This window comes from Coturnix japonica, chromosome 1, assembly GCF_001577835.2.
Source record: "Coturnix japonica isolate 7356 chromosome 1, Coturnix japonica 2.1, whole genome shotgun sequence".
Taxonomy (NCBI): Eukaryota; Metazoa; Chordata; class Aves; order Galliformes; family Phasianidae; genus Coturnix; species Coturnix japonica.
Window position 1 is genome coordinate 46327106 of NC_029516.1, and position 15625 is coordinate 46342730.

Here is a 15625-nt window from a genome sequence, read left to right on the forward strand (position 1 = left end):
TAACGGCTGAATTATTCCCCTCAGTCGCTCCTGTCAGTATAAACATGCAGCGTGGTTGGAAAAAGAATGGAGAAAGGCCCCTGCGTGCGTGAGAGCCACCAGGAAAGAAAAAAGGTTTGTGAAGTACGGAGCGTTCAAAATGCTGTTTCTGGCATTACTTATTAATAAAAGCCTTGAATTGAAGTAATTTTTAACCGGGGCGTAAGTTAGAGCTATACAGGCTGACCTGGGACAGCTGCTCTTTGGTGGATCCGAATTGGAGAAGGAGAGCACTGCTCACGGCACGGCTACAGCTCCGGGTCTGTTAGGTTCCAGCTCCGGGTTTGTTAGGTCTGCCAGCAGCAGCTGGAGGAGAGCGTGGCCATCGCCTGCATCCCAGGGCTCCTGCTACTCATTGCAGGTAGCTTAGAGTGAGTCAGTCGTGCCAGTCAGCTTGGGCCGTGCTGAGGGTTCACCTGTGTTACCAAAGCTGCTCTGAGCCGGCCTGACCGCTGCCATGGGTGCGGGCCTGCAGCCAGCCGCTTGTTTTGCTGGCAGCAGCTTGGCAGTCAGGTGAAGGAGTAAGAAGCTGCAGTGCAGCATTACGGGAAAGCCTGCTCCAGAGATTTCCTTCCTACCCCTGCCAATGCTGCAGCAGCTGGCTGCCATTCTGCGCCCAGCGCCTTGTCCTTCCACATGCATGTGCTGGCTGGATTAAAGGTTCGGCTGGCTCTGTTGCTGTGCTGCCTCTCGCATCCATGCAGGCTAACCTGGCGGGATGCCTGAAAGCAGGGCACCTGGCTCCTGCCTTGCTCCTCAAGGAAGCGGCTTTGGAAGGAGGGATGCTGGAAATCCGAGAGTGCTGCCGCAGCCTGGGCCTCCCTTTGGAACTCATAGGAAAGCTGTGGGGATACCATGGGTACCACTTAGGCTGGAGGGGTGGTGCAGGCTATTGCTTGGGCTCCAGCTGCTGCAGGAGGAGGCACATGTTGCAGCCGGGCGGTCACGCTGACAATGACACCTCTGCAGCATCTGCTGGGGGCCGCTCACGCCGCGGCTCTCGGACGGGCGCTAAGTACCGTGCCGCCTCAGGAGGTTAATGAACGCTTAACGAGCGAAGCCCCGCAGGCTGCGCGGCCTCTTCCAGCCGTGCTGCGGGCCCCGCTCCCGCTTCGTTGCGGCCCCTTTAAGAGCCTCCCCCCCGCCACCCCTCCGCACCATATTGAGGGGGGGGGGGGTGGTGGAGGGTCACGCGCGGGCGCGGGCGCGCGCGAGCCGGCGGGGGGGCGGGGCGGGGCGGGGCGCGCGGGATTATTATGGGCTGCGGGCGCCGCCGGCGAGGCGCACAAGATGGAGCTGTCTGCAGTGGGAGAGCGCGTCTTCGCCGCCGAGTCCATCATCAAGCGGCGCATCCGAAAGGTGCGGGATGCGGACGGCCCGGCCCGGCTCGGCCCGGGGCGGGTGGGAGGGAGGGAGGCCTTCCCGCTCCCCCCTCATCCTCCTCCGGTCTCACCCCCGCGTCTCCTCCGTGTGTTTTACAGGGCCGCATCGAGTACCTGGTGAAATGGAAGGGCTGGGCCATCAAGTGAGTGCGGGGCGACGGGTGGGGGGGGGCGGCGGGCCGCGGGGTGTCGAGTCCCGTGCTGACCCGCTCCGCGGTGCCGCCCGGCAGGTACAGCACCTGGGAGCCCGAGGAGAACATCCTGGACTCCCGCCTCATCGCCGCCTTCGAGCAGAAGTGAGTGAGCGGAGCGGGCGGCGGGGGGCTGCGGGAAGGGCCCCCGGGACGGCACTAACCGTTGGCTTTGCCTCCCCGCAGGGAGCGCGAGCGGGAGCTGTACGGGCCCAAGAAGAGAGGACCGAAGCCCAAAACTTTTCTGCTGAAGGTAACTCTTATTTACATCCCTCCGGCCTAGCGCGCCGCATCCAGCCCCTCGCTGTGCCCTCAGCGCTTGGCGTGAGCTGGGGGCAGCGGGGCCCCCTCACGGCCTCTCCCCTCGTGGCCCCTTCCATCTGCGCGCCGTTCCCCACGCCCCGCTCGCTGTGGGGGCTCCCATCTGTGGGCTGCAGGCATTGGAGCAGTGCTTTGGTGCTCCAGGAGACCCCTCGCCATCATCCCAGCAGTGCCAGTGCTGCCCTGACCACTCGATTTTACCCTCTTTTTAAACTGAGAAGCGTGTTAGCTGGGGGCACGCTGTGGGTTTGTTAGCCCAAAGGCAGAACTCCATGCTTTGCTCCCTTCTCCTTCCACGAGTATCACGGATTCAGGTGAACCCAGACAGCGCACCTCAGCGTGACTGAGACAGGTAAGGGAGATCATGGTTTTGATCCCATACAAACATATGGAACAGCTGTGCAATGAGGTATCTCCATCACCATCTCCGTCTGTGGCTCAGAGCAAGTCCTCATCCCCTTATGCATGTTTCCCCAGTGGGTTAACGCTCCCCTCTGCCTGGCAGCAGCAGGAGCTTCGCTCCAGTTAGCCCAGTGCTTGGACCGAGTGAGCAGCGAGAGGGGTAGAATGTCTGCTCTGCTTTCTGAAACACATGGGGGAAATGTAGGAATTGGGCACATGCTGATGCCCCAGGCAAAACCCAGGGGACATGGTAATCCCCTGCAAGTCCCTCCTTCTCTGTCCTCTGCCTGTTTTTCTGCTAGCAGCTTTTTGCATCTGCAACCTGAAAGCTACAAATGTAACTGATGGGTGCCACCTCGTAATCGTTGTGCAGGGAAGCTGGGCTAGGTGGTTTTTCTGGCAGTCATGCATTAAGTGAAACCCTGGTGTTAAGGTTTCCAGCAATGCAAAGGAAAGCTGAAAGGGAAACCACCGGCTTAAAATAGTTCCCCTCTTGAATTAAAAAGCGCTGGGATTTGTAACACCTGACATCGTTCGGCAGTAGGGAAGTGTTGCCTTTGTTTATTCTGTGCTTTTGACACTACCGTGTATAATCAGTTTCTTTTCTTTTGGTTCTTTGTGGAGTGTGGAAAAATCTATTGCCAATTTTTCATTCTCATTCAAACAGCAACAAAATCCATTAAAAAAAAAGAAGCAAGAAAAAAAAAAACAAAACCCCCTCATCCCTCCTCTTCTCCCCTTGCTTTTTAAACCCCTCTAAACTTGGAACCTGAATTATTCAGCAGCATCCTTTGAATCACATCCCTGACACGTTCCTGCAGCACATCTTCCTTCTGCCAGCTTCTCAAACGTTATCCAAAACCTGTAGGTTTGTGCAGCTGGTGCAGTGCTCCGGGGAGGGTGGAGCTGTCCTGAAGGTGCCCAGCTGAGGGAAGCCTAGATCAAACAGAGCCCTGCTGCTCCCACTGCAGCTTGGGGACAGAGCTGGTGCAACGGCTGGTGCTTTGCTTGCTGCTACTTCAGAACCTGCCCTAAAAATAACGGCCTGGGCCAGGCAGCGGGAGGTAACTCAATCTCCACCAGCTCTGTCTCAGCTTCTCAGCTCTGTTCAGGCAAACGGTGAGCAGCATGGCTGCCACCAGAATGGCTGAGACCAATGTGCATCTTGGTCATCGTTTCTTGAAGGCTGGCCTTTGCCAGCCTCGCAGTGCTGTTCTGCCTCATGCATCGTTGACGGCATTTTTGGTTCTTGGCTTCCAGTGAGAATTTCAGAAGCAGGGGAAGAAATTTGACTCTTGCATCTGAGAGAGTCTTTGAAGTTGGCAGTAAGAACAATATTCTTTTTGATCTGCTAGCTGAACAGATTAGGCCTGGTGAAATGACGTTGAAGCGGGAGCCTGGCCTAGGGCTGCCGTGGTGGCCCGCCTGCCCTTGGCTCGGTGGCTTGCTAGGATCTCCCATATGTGTCAGGGCTTAAACTTGGGCTTCTGAATCTCCAGTAAGGCATGGAAATAAGTGCTCCCACGTGCCGCCGTTCCCTGGCCCGGGGGTGTTTTGCTTTGCAGATGGGGATAGGTTTATCCAGGGATTAGCTGTCAAAAGCTGCAGATAGGCACCCCTGGGGGATTTGCAGAACACATTCCAGCAGGTTAGAGGCCCGCCCCTTTGGAAAAGCTTTGAAAAGCTGCATCTTCAGCCACCTGCTGCCTTTGTGAGCCAGGCTGCTGTTGCTGAGAGCTGCCTAACACTTGCCCTTTCCATCAGGCTGCTGAGGGAAGTCACAGGCCGGGCTTTGTGATATCGCTATCAAGATGGCCGGCATCGTGAGAGACCCCTTCAAACCTCAGCTGCAGGGTTTGGGGGCAGGAAATGGGACTTGATCCTCTGCATGCTAGGGGCAAACTTTCCCACAGCTGACTGAGCTCAGGCTTGGCGGGAGGCTGTCATTCTTGGGAGGCTCCTGGTATGCCGTAAGCTTTGTGCTGAGCGCTCAGAACAGGCAGCGCTGCACATGAGGCTCTTGCTGCAATGCTTATATGTCTGCAGAAGGCTTCCTTGAGGACAGCTCGTGCAAGGTTAGAAAGAGATATCGACCTGTCATGCACACTGTAGTGATATTCCTCTCTCCCTCTGCTTGGTTTGCTCTTTATGTTTTGCTTTTCCCTCGGCACTCTGCTGCGAGGAACGCAAGGCCTACCCACTAATCTAATAAAGTATAGTGAGTGCTATTAAGAGACAGGGCCCAGTCTCCAAGCTCAGTGGGTGGCTAGCAAAGGCTTCTCTTTGGGATGGCTGCAGATACACGAAAGGAAAAAAAGGCTGGAGAAGGTTAATGGGGGGATAAGTAACAGAGCAGAGCGAGAGGGGACAGAGGGGCAGAGCAGCGTGTTGTTCTGTCACTTCGCCCTTCCTTGAACTCTGAAGCTGGAGTTGGATTTCTTTTGATCTCCTCCCTGTTCGTAAATTATCCCCGGGCGGTTTGAAAACAGACTGTTCCCCTTTGTGGCATTTTGTTCCCCTATCCAGTAGGGAAGCTGTAGTTTATGGCGGTGTTGCTTGGGAAAGCTGTGCTATGAACTGGCTTGCCATTGCCTTGTCACTTGGAAGGCTGTAGAAGAAAAAAGGGCAGTAAAAAGGCAGAATGGCAGCCAAAAAGGGGAAAGAAGAGCTGGTTGGAGCAAGGACTGTGGGAATGCAGGTGGAGAATAAAAGACAAAGCAGAACCAGTAATGCAGCGCTGCTATGGTGCAGCAGTGCTACTGAAAATCACTCGATTCTGAAGTAATTAACTAGAAATCTGCTGCCTTGCAAGGTCCTTTTTTTTTTTTTTTTTTTTTTTTTTAAAAAACCTCCCTTCCCCTTACAGATTGCAAAGGTTTTGATATGATTCAGGTAAGCAAGCGTTCACAAAGCACGTGTCAGTGCATGTGCTTGTGTGCCTCAGTGCGTTCAGGGAATGAATGAACAAATACGCGTGCTGGGCCTCGAGGGACATTTATTCAGAAATAGTAGGGAACAAGGGAGATAATACTTGTTCCCAGAGGCAATGGGAAAGAGCTGCACAAGCTAAATAAAGGTGATACAGATCCCAAAAAGGGAGGGGGGGAAGGGAAGCGGTTGCCTTGCTCCCGTGACAGAGCACTGCAGCAAGCCTCCAGAAGCCGCTCCTGATGTAGGCTGAGCTGTAAGCAGGCAGCAAATTACTTATGTACATGCTGAGTACTTCTTCAGTGGTGAGCAAATCCTACGGGTGAGAACAGCAAAACCCCAAGAGGTAGCTTCCATTTGGAGAAGTTCTCAGCTGAGTAACTCACCGGTGATGCAGCTGAAAGGATTAAATAGGTTTGGTTTTAAAGACTTAACGCTCATACAGCTCTTGAGTGTGTCATTGTCATGGGTCCGAAGCAGGGAGCTGCCAACCTGAGTGCTGAGTCTTCTGCAACCTGAAGGTGCAAGTCGCTTAAAGATGAAAGCCAGAGAAGGAAATTACAGCCCTGGAAACATGCTGTCCCTTTAGGAAGAGGCTTGAATTTGTATAGCTGATGCCTGAATAAACCTGATCCTGTAGTAGTAACACTGATCTTTGCAAGTGAGAGGATGGTGGGGGCTGGTTTTAGATAGAGCGTCTTGATACTATTTTTCTTGAAACCTTACCTGGAAAAACAAGCTGAAGGTAAGTTGTGTATCTGCATATTGTTCATTGAGACCAGTGCTGAGGCTGGTCACTGGGGACAGCACCTGGGGAGGGCCTGGCTCACCCTGCTGCTTGACAGCCTGGCCTAAGCAGTCCGTGGTTTGTGTAGGCTGCTCAGAAAGTACCCAAACTGGTATTTAACAAATGCGGGGAGTAAGTGGAAACAAGACACGCAGCAGACAAAGGAGACCTGGTGGGTCTGGTGCACTGGGAAGGCCCCAGCCATGCACGTTGGTCTGTGCTAGCTGCTCTGTAAGCACCAAAGAAAGGCAGGTCTCTATAGTCAAAGCAAGACAGGGGCTGATTAATGAGCACAGGCAGAGAATGTTGGTGGGGCTTTGGAAGTGGCCAGGCAGCAACTGTCCCAGCATTACCATTTTTCTTTTCCCCCAGTTGCTGGGAAACTCCACCAAGGAATTCAGGGTGTAGAAAGCAGCTGTGGTTGTTGGTAACTGCTTCCTTTAAACTGGGGAGTTAGGGAAGGCTGTATCACTTCTATTAATGTTGTGTCCTGGTCAGGGCACAGAGGGATGTGTGGCAGCTGTGTGGCACAGAGGAGGCTTAGGTCTGCGTTTTCACATAGAGTAGGGGATGGAGGCCTCTTGGTCACAGTCCTTTTGGAGCCAGGATATGCGTGGTACTGCAGGGAGTAATCTGATGTTAGCCAGGGAGGAACAAAATGTCTTCACATGCCCATTCTCTGCTTGCTCAGGGTCTTCTGCGACTCTTGCTGAGCCCTCAGTAGGAGTCGAGGGGCAAAGGACTCTGAGCTCATTGTGTGGAAGGAAAGTTCGCCTGGGCCCCTCGCTCAGATCTGTTAGATTGCTGTCTTGACAAGAACATTTTTTCCCCAGGCGTTCCTTCGGTAGGAGGCACAGGCTGCAGGGTGACAAAGGAGATGGTGTTGGAGTACTTAAGCTTTCAGCTGGCAGGCAGCCATCCCGATCTTGGCTTGTGTGAGGGGGCAATTGGAGAAAGAAGTTGGGGAGGAAAAGCAGCTGTCTGTAGCACTGCAGTTCTTGTTGTGCCCACGAGATGGAGGAAGCTGCATGCAAGCTGGGTAATGATGGAAGAGGGGGCTCACCCCATCGTCATGTGTGGGCTACTTCTGCTTCAAGGAACCACTGAGAGGCATAGAGATGGGGTTTTGTTGGGGGGAGGAGTGGGCTGCAGGTGAAGTACGGTGTTCCAAGGGACAAGGCAGTGCCAACCTTGTTTGCACTAGTGTTAAGCAACTTGGTCACGGTTTCCATTTGAAAACTAAGCTCCCGTTCTCCGCAGTTCTTGCTCTTATCTAAGACAGCTTCATCAGATCACCATCACCTACCTCTGTGTTCCTCAAGGCCCACATCTACCCTGTTTGGTGGTGCAGACAAGTCTGGTTGTGGGAGCTACCTGGATGCAGTTCTCTTTGCCTCCCTCTTGTCTCATGCTTGTTCCCAGAGCATGCAGGACAGCTCCCCTCTCTCAGGACTGGTACTTAGTTTAGGGGGCTAACTCAACACTGGCCAAACTGTTGGTGCTAAGGGTTACCAAACATTGGGAACCATTGCTTTTAACATGGCTGGAACCTGGCAGTTTTCTCTTTGGGGAAATATGTGCCAACAGGGAAGTAATTAAAGCTGCACATAAAGGATCTGGACAACCCTCCTTTGCTTGTATAGGGGCACACAGCTCCCAACAGTCCATAGTCCCACACAGCACATATATTCCACCCCATCTCCCCATGCCGTCCTTACCATGCTTGTCACCATGTGATGGTGGCATCTCTCCACCATCATTTGACAGGGGATGAAACGGGGAGTTGGGTGCTGGAAGTGGGAGCTCATACTGTTGGATCTGACACTGAGGGCACGTAGGGGGAGTGATGAGCTGGCTCATCCCTTCTGTGGAGCAGCCTCAGAGGGGCAGATTTCTGTCTTGACTCACCAGCGGATTCAGTAGGAGGGTGGTTGTGGATTCATGGTTGTCATTAATGTGGATATAGATTTGATGTGGCATTTCTCTTCAGCAAGAGCGAGGCGAGAAGCGTCTGACCTGAGATTTGGCTGCACTTAGGCTACCTCTCTGACCCTGTTTTTGTCTCTCTCCCCACCACCGCAGGCTCGGGCCCAAGCGGAGGCCCTCCACATTGGGGATGTACACTTTTCTGTCAAGCCTGGTTCTAGCACCTCATCTCCCAAGCTCCACTCCAGCGCCGCTGTGCACCGGCTCAAGAAAGACATCCGGCGATGCCACCGCATGTCCCGGCGTCCCCTGCCCCGTCCCGACCCCCAGAATGGCGGAAGTGTGGGTGGTGGGGCCGGCATCCGTCCCCCTGTCTCGCCCTTCTCGGAGACCGTCCGCATCATCAACCGCAAGGTGAAACCCCGTGAGCCCAAGCGCAGCCGCATCATTCTCAACCTCAAAGTCATTGACAAAGGTGGGAAGCCGGCCAGCGGTTCCGGGGCCCTGGCTCGACCCAAGATCCCTTCCCGAAACCGCGTCATCGGTAAGAGCAAAAAGTTCAGTGAGAGCGTCCTCCGCACTCAGATCCGCCACATGAAGTTTGGCGGCTTCTCGCTTTACAATAAGCCGTCCACTGCGCCCACCCCCTCTCTGGAGGGCAAGGGGGAGGCTGAAAGCTCCCAGGCAGCCTCCTGTGGGCTCATGATGGGCTCCACTCCATACGATGCCCCCAGCTCCAGCTCCTCTGGCTGCCCGTCGCCCACGCCCCATTCCTCCTCTGACCCGGATGATTCCCCTCCGAAGCTGCTCCCCGAGACCCTGAGCCCAGCCATTCCCGACTGGCGCGAGTCGGAGGTCCTCGACCTCTCCATCCCACCTGAGTCAGCTGCCACCAGCAAGCGTTCTCCCCCCAGAGGCTGCAGCGGGGGGCAGACGCCCTCCTTGCCCCTTTCCTCTTCCGACCCAGAGCTGGAGGCCAGCGACTGGCGTCCCGAGATGTCCCCTTGCTCTAACGTGGTGGTCACGGATGTCACCAGCAACCTGCTCACGGTCACCATCAAGGAGTTCTGCAATGCAGAGGATTTTGAGAAGGTGGCGGCGGCGGGTGGCGGGGGAGGCGGCAGCAAGTGAGCCAGCCAGGTCCCCCTGTTCAGAGGCATGGGGGCTCTACCTGTGAGAAGTCGTGGTGTGAATGGCTGTCCTTGGTTCTCTCCTTCTCCCCTGCGCTGTCCCTCTGCCCTCACAGCCACCCTTCCTCCTCCTCCTCCCCTCCTGCTTGGTCTACCCAGTGCAGAGGTCAGAGCGTTGCAGTGGGGGGAGTCAGGAGGCAGGGTGGGCTGTGGTGGGGCCGAAGTGTGGTTGTTTGTCCTTGAATGTGGTGGTGTCCAACTGGCGGTGGAGCCTTTGGGGTGATCATGTTTCTGTGTGCCTGTGCTCCTCCACCCTTCCCCTTCCATCTTTGAAGAGGAGCTCCAGACCCTCAAGAGGTGGGTAGAAGAAGGGCTGGAGCCCACATCCCTGAGCCTTCTCCCACAAGGTGCACGCAGTCTCTTCCATTCCTGTATTTTTCCCCTGCTGTGACCTGGATCCTACTGTCCTTGCCCTCCTTGGCCCGTGGCCTGGATCCACCATCTCTGTGCCGCAGTGGTGGATCCAGATGTCCCGCAAGGAGGAGAGGGGTGTGAGGTGAAGTGTCACAGCTGCAAGGTGCTCATGACAAAGCTGGGGTGGCTGGGAGAGCCCCACACAGCAAACATCCCTTGGTGGCTTCTCTGTTCCTGCAACTATTGGTGCTACCTTGGCAGTTGTATTGTCAATTTCGGGCAGCCTGGTGTCTCATCTTCCCCTGCATCTTCCAGCATGCTCAGCTTTGCAGGTGGAATGGGAGAAAAGGGGAGCCTGCCTCCAGCCAAACCTTCCTTCTGGCATTCATCACTTGCACTTGCTGGGGGAGAGGGCATCAAATGTATCCTCTCCACCCCTTCCAGACCCTCTGTGATGGGAGTGGGAGCACCCGTCCTTCAGTCTGGGAGGAGATGGTGGTCTCCTGCCTCCTCTGCAAGCTTCCCCTGAGCCGTTTTGCTCCCTCAGAAGGAAGGATGGGTACTAAGGTGGGTGATGTGCTCTTCCCACTCCCTCTCATCTCTCCTGTTCCCCTCTCTAGGATGTTCTGGAAGGAGTGTTCCCCTCTGTTTTTCCAGGATCTGAAATGGCCCCTTACAACTGCCACTAAAGGTGCTAACAAGAAATTACTCTCACGTCATAAGCCTGTGTGCTGGCTCTCTCTCAGAGCACCCCTGGGTTGATACAGACATTCTTTGGCCCTTGCAAGTAAGAGCAAGCGAGATCACAGCTCTTTCTCTGGTGCTCTTCTCATGCCCAAAACGAGCTCTCTTCTCTACCTGCCACTTCTGTCTTGCTTATCTCTGTACCACCCTAAGCGTCGTGGTGAAATGCCACTCCTTCCTCTCCCTTCTCTACTTGCATATGGCTGGGCTGTAAGGGCAAGGAAAAGGTGCTGATGGATCAACCCATGGGAGAGCCTCCCTCTCCCAACCCTGTCCCCACTGCTGGGACTGGGACAGGGGGTTTTACTTCTACATCTATGGTGCAGAGGTGGGAAAGGGTGGAGAGAATTCCCCACTCTGAGGCCTGCAGCTGTGCCCTGAGCGGGTGAACACGAGTGGAGCTGACCCTTTGGTGCTTCTGCATGAGGGACAGGGCGCTGGCAGCTGACTGCTGTGGGCAGTGCTCCTGCCTGGAGCTGTCATTTTGTGGTTTGAGGGCAGCAGCGAGGCGGTCTGTGGGAGAGAACTGGGGCAGCAGAAGGACCAACCGACCGCCGATTGTAATTAGAGCCTCCCTAAATTGCAGCTCCTCAGTCGGCGCAGTGAAAGCCTCACTGCCTGCCCACAGTGATGCCTCATAGCGGATGGGGTTTGTGTTGGGTTAAAGGGGGCTCTGGGTGCTGTGAACTCCACCCTTGGCACACCTCTTCCTTTCTCTTCCCTTAAGAGCTCAGTGGGTGCTTCGGGGATGCGGCTGCATACACGGCTGAAGCCAGGGCAGGGAGAAAGAGACTTCCCCGATTCATTCACCCAAGCTAAGGCTTCCTATAACGTGTTGGACTTGTGTGCGTGTCTGTATTAATACCTGCCTGTATTCTTTGTGTCTATACTTTTGCATCTTTCCTGTGCCTGGCACACCCGGCGTCTCTTATTTGAGCATAGCCTATCCACTGCTTCAAGCATGAGCAGTCCGTAGTTCTGGGGAAAAGCTTTTTCTTAGGGGAGCAGCAAAGAGGTGCTTCTCTTTTTTTCTTTTCCCCCCTTCTAAGCAACAGCGATGAGAAACCACAACTATTTGGAGGCTGCAGGATAAGAGGAGCTTTGTGGGGTTGATGCAAACCGGCCTGTCACCTTAGGTTGTTCAGTTGCTGTTTGGTGTGTATGTGGTGATGTGTTTTGTTCTGTGATAATGAGGTTCTGAAACAAATTGAAGCGTTTAAGTGGGAGATAAAAGGGAACTTTAATAGGAAACTCTCGATGTGTTGTGGCCAAGGTGCGTTGGCTTGGCAGACTTCTTTTCGCCAATGTCTCTTATATGGTGTTCTTTGGGGGCGGGGGGCAGGAACTGCATAGTTAAAGGGGTTTTGCCTTTCTCCGGAGTGACAAGCAAAGGGGACCGTCTGAAGAGCACACAGTGGGTGGTGGTAGGGGTGCTGTCGTGGCGGGGGAACTCATGCAGTAGATCCTCTTTGCAGAGGAGGAAAGGAATGCCATCCGGCTTGCAGACACAGCTCAACCACCTGCGCCACGCGTCGCTCCCCGGGCGCGTCGCCAGGTGGGAATCAAACCCTGAACCTCTGGATCTGGAACACAGATCCCGTGCTGCTTCCAGGTACAGGCTGCTATCTGGAAGTCTCCAAGTGCCCTCGGGTGGACGCGCCGCTTGGGGCCGACCAACCAACCTTCATATTTATGTGGGTTACACTCTTCCTCCTCAGTTTTTGCCCTTGCTCTTGAATGGAGATGGGGAAAAAAAGATCCATCCGTGCCCTTTGGAAAGGGCGTGAGGTTGAGGGGGAGGAATTCATTTGAAAGTATCCCTTTCCCTTCCCCTACATCCTAGGAAAACAAAAACAAAACCAGGGAGATATTCTCTGTGTCTGTGCCATGTTTGTTCTCTTGTCGTCGTGTTTTTAGAGGAGATTTTATGATGGAGTGGGAAAAGTGAAATGATTAGTTTTGCATAAAAAAAAAAAAGAGAAAAGCTTAAAAAAAAAGTTTCTACAGGGAGAGAGAGAGCGAGAGAGAGTTTAACAATGAATAATAAATGCGGTGATTGCACAAACTGTAGCGGTATTAGGCGGTCCTTAGAGAAAAGAGTATTTTGTAGTATGGAAGCATGTGTGTCTGGGGTGGTGTTGGGTTGCTTGAACCGGAGGGAAAGGCATTCTGGGTCTGGCAGCCATCTCCGAGCGGAGAAGGTGAGTTGCGTGTTGGAGGAACCCCGTCTGTCTGCAGCCCCCTCCGCCCCTGCCTCCCACGTGTCGGGGTTCCCTTCCCTCCCATTCCTCTCCTGTGAGTTAAGATGGAGTCTCCAAATGGTTTATCTGGCCAAGCAGCCCTCAGCAGCGGCTGCTCTTGGCCCACCACGTGGAAACAGTTGACTTTCTTTGCATGCGCAGCAAGCTGCTAGGATTTGGGGTCAGCATGCGACATTCCTGCCAGATGGCCGCCTCTTCTCTTCTCCCTTCCCCTTGTCAGAGCAGGATGTAGCACAGTGAGCTCATGTGGGAACGGGATGCACCTCCTATCCATAGGGTCTTTTTAAACTGAGACAGAGGAGGCTTAGGTTATATGTTAGGAGGAAGTTTTTCACTCAGAGGGTGGTGACGCACTGGAACGGGCTGCCCAAGGAGGCTGTGGATGCCCCATCCCTGGAGGCATTCAAAGCCAGGCTGGATGTGGCTCTGGGCAGCCTGGTCTGGTGGTTGGTGACCCTGCACATAGCAGGGGGGTTGAAACCGGATGATCATTGTGGTCTTTTTCAACCCAGGCCATTCGATCACTCTATGATTCTCCCAGTGTTGGGTAGGCAGTTTTCTTGCAGGATTCACCATGTCAGGACAGAGAACCCAGCCCCATCCATGTGTCCCATTGCTGATTGTCACCACGTCCTCAGGGCAGGTGAAGGAGCTGCCCCATGTGCTCAGGCTTTGCCGAGGTTGAGATGTACACCCTCTTCTCCAGGTTCTTCGTGGGGAGGTGAGGCTCCGACAGGGTTTTGCTTGAGCAGGACCATGTTCTTCCACTCCAGCTTATTGGAGCTGTCCTAATGTTGTCCTAACATTTCAAAGCAAGGAGGTGTGCTGTTGTACACTGGCTTCCCTATCTGAGATGGTTGTTTATTCATGTGGTGTGGGGAGAAGGGAAGCCACCGGCTCTAGGGGATGCTAGGACAGATTTTCTCACCTGGACTTCTCTTGGCTTAGCAGCAGTAGGCAATGTGCGTACTGCTGCCTCCCGCAGCCTAGGCTGCTCCTGGGGATTTTCTCTTCTCTCTGAGCTCTGTCAGTGCTTCCCACAGCTTTCAGCTTGGACCTGCCGCCTCCTGACTCATGCTCTTTTCACTGAACAAAACGGGACCAGGGAGGCGTGCAGACAGAGATGCAAGCTCCTTTTGGGATGGGAAAACAAGCAGGCTGTGGTGAGCCGCTATTGCATTTTGTTTTCAGCAGACAAGGGAGCATTTCTCCACGTCTCCCCTTTCTGAAGTTCCCAGGGAGATTTAGGAAAGAATAATTGAAAGGCAAAACAAAACACCACCAATCCTGCTCTTCACCAGGTAGGAGCTGTCTCTGAGCTGAGTCTTCCTAGGGATTCTACTCCCTTTCCCAGCCCCTCTCTATGGAGGGGGCTCCAGCAGCTCCCCGTGCTCGGAGGTGGCCACATCCCGATCCCTCCTGGCAGGGATGGGAATGTCTTCCCTGGGCTCTGCCCTGCTGAGGGTCACTGCCCCAGGTCCCTGCGCTCCTGCCTGCCATGGGGCAGTGTGGGAGTAGATCCTCCCCCAGGGAGGTGTGACAAACCTGGAGTGTGTGCCTGGCTACGTGCTGATTTTTTCCCCTTCCCCACTTTCCAACGAGACCTTTCCCTCCTTGCCTGGCGCATCCTTTTACTCCAATGTCGCTTGCTTTTTGCTGCATCTTTCAATAGCCCAATAATCTTGCAAGAGCTGGGATCTTATTTACTTTTTTTATATAGAAATCTATAAAAGAAATGCCCCCTTCCCTCTCCCCCTCCCCTTCTCCCCACCGCCCTCCTCCACACCGTGCTGCTGAGGGCTGGGTTTGGGGCTGGGCATTAGGGGCCGCAGGGCTCTGCTGGGGTCAGAGGAGGGCTGAGCATGGCTTTGGAGATGCCCTTCTCTGTGCTTCCTGCCCCAGGTGGTTCCAGCAAGCATCTCGGTGCTGTGGGTTTGAGCAAATAAGTGGCTTTATTTTTAATTTGTTTTCATTATTTTTTTTTGTAAGGTGCTCCCCAGTGCATTTGGTTTCTTTTTGGGAGGGACAGATGAGAGGAGACAGACTGTCTCCATCCTTGCCCGTTCCTCCTTTGCTCATCCATCCATCCACCCATCCATCCATCTTCTGCTTTCATTCCCACACAGGGTTTGGTCCCCATCTATGCAGGGCTTGGGCTTCTTTCTCCCTTCTTACAGCGTTCTCCTCCCAGCAGTGAGAGGTTCTGCCCTCAGCCCTGCTGGGAAGCACACAGGCTCAGGCCATGCTCTCAAGCAGAACCCCTCTTTCAGGATTGTTTCTCATTCATTTCCTTTCTGTATAGACAGCTGCCCAGTGGCGACAAAGGACAAGGCCCTGCCTCATCCATTTCTCCTTCTCACCCTCCCCAGTGCCAAGCATAGGCTGAAACCCCACAGATCCTGAGCTGTGGCAGCACCGGAGCCCTTCTCCTCCTCATAGAGAAGGTTGGAGCTGCTCCCAGAGCGCTGGGGGTCTCCAGTGCAGCCCATCCATCTCCTTATCTCCCCTCACTCAGCATATGGAGTGAAGGCGGTCATTTTTTGTTGTTGTTATTGTTGTTTAATTTAAAACAAACCTAAATATGTATCTTTTTTTTGTTGTTAATTATTATTTTGGAGGGGAAAAAAAAAAGTGAAGCATATAAAAAATGGCGCCCGGATGAATTGTATTATCTATATAGCTTTCCTTCTTTATTTGGTCTCACGGTTCATCATTTCTCAGTAGAGCGTTTGCCTTTGTTGTTTTCTGTTCCATCCAGTTCCCAGCTGGCTAAACTCTGAGCGGAGGAAGGGGGGGGAGAGGGGAGGGGGGCAATTGGGGGGGTGATGGATCCACCCCTTCCCCGCTGTCCCCCCCCCCCCATATGGACAGCGGTTGCTCCAAGGTTTGGGGTAGGGGGTGGGGGGGAGGGGGGGGGTTGTGCTGATGATTCTTGTATTCTCTTGTACATTTTGTTCTTTCTGCTGCTCTTGAATATTGTATCGATGCCAGAAATGGGGAGTTAAAAAATAATAATAATAATAATAATTAAAAAATTTTAAAAAGGAAAAAAAAAAATTAAAAAAAGAAAAAAGAAAAAAAAAAAAAAAGACACACACAA

At 53.8% G+C, this 15625-nt stretch overlaps 1 protein-coding gene across 3 annotated transcripts; it reads left to right on the forward strand.

Annotated features, from left to right (window-relative positions):
- Nucleotide 1: 1 nt before the first annotated feature.
- Nucleotides 2-12329, forward strand: CBX6 (chromobox 6). 3 transcript variants are annotated; one of them, XM_032444751.1, is made up of 5 exons: nucleotides 2-114; nucleotides 1521-1564; nucleotides 1652-1717; nucleotides 1799-1865; nucleotides 8133-12329. In XM_032444751.1, exons 1-5 carry the CDS (start codon nucleotides 67-69, stop codon nucleotides 9105-9107), a joined length of 1200 nt encoding a protein of 399 aa, XP_032300642.1. In that variant the 5' UTR covers nucleotides 2-66; the 3' UTR covers nucleotides 9108-12329. The 3 variants fall into 3 exon arrangements, with proteins under 3 accessions (XP_032300642.1, XP_015718863.1, XP_015718871.1); XM_015863377.2 differs by lacking the exon at nucleotides 2-114 and adding an exon at nucleotides 1267-1398; XM_015863385.2 differs by lacking the exon at nucleotides 2-114 and adding an exon at nucleotides 1267-1398 and having other exon boundaries at nucleotides 8187-12329.
- The last annotated feature ends 3296 nt before the right edge of the window (nucleotides 12330-15625 follow it).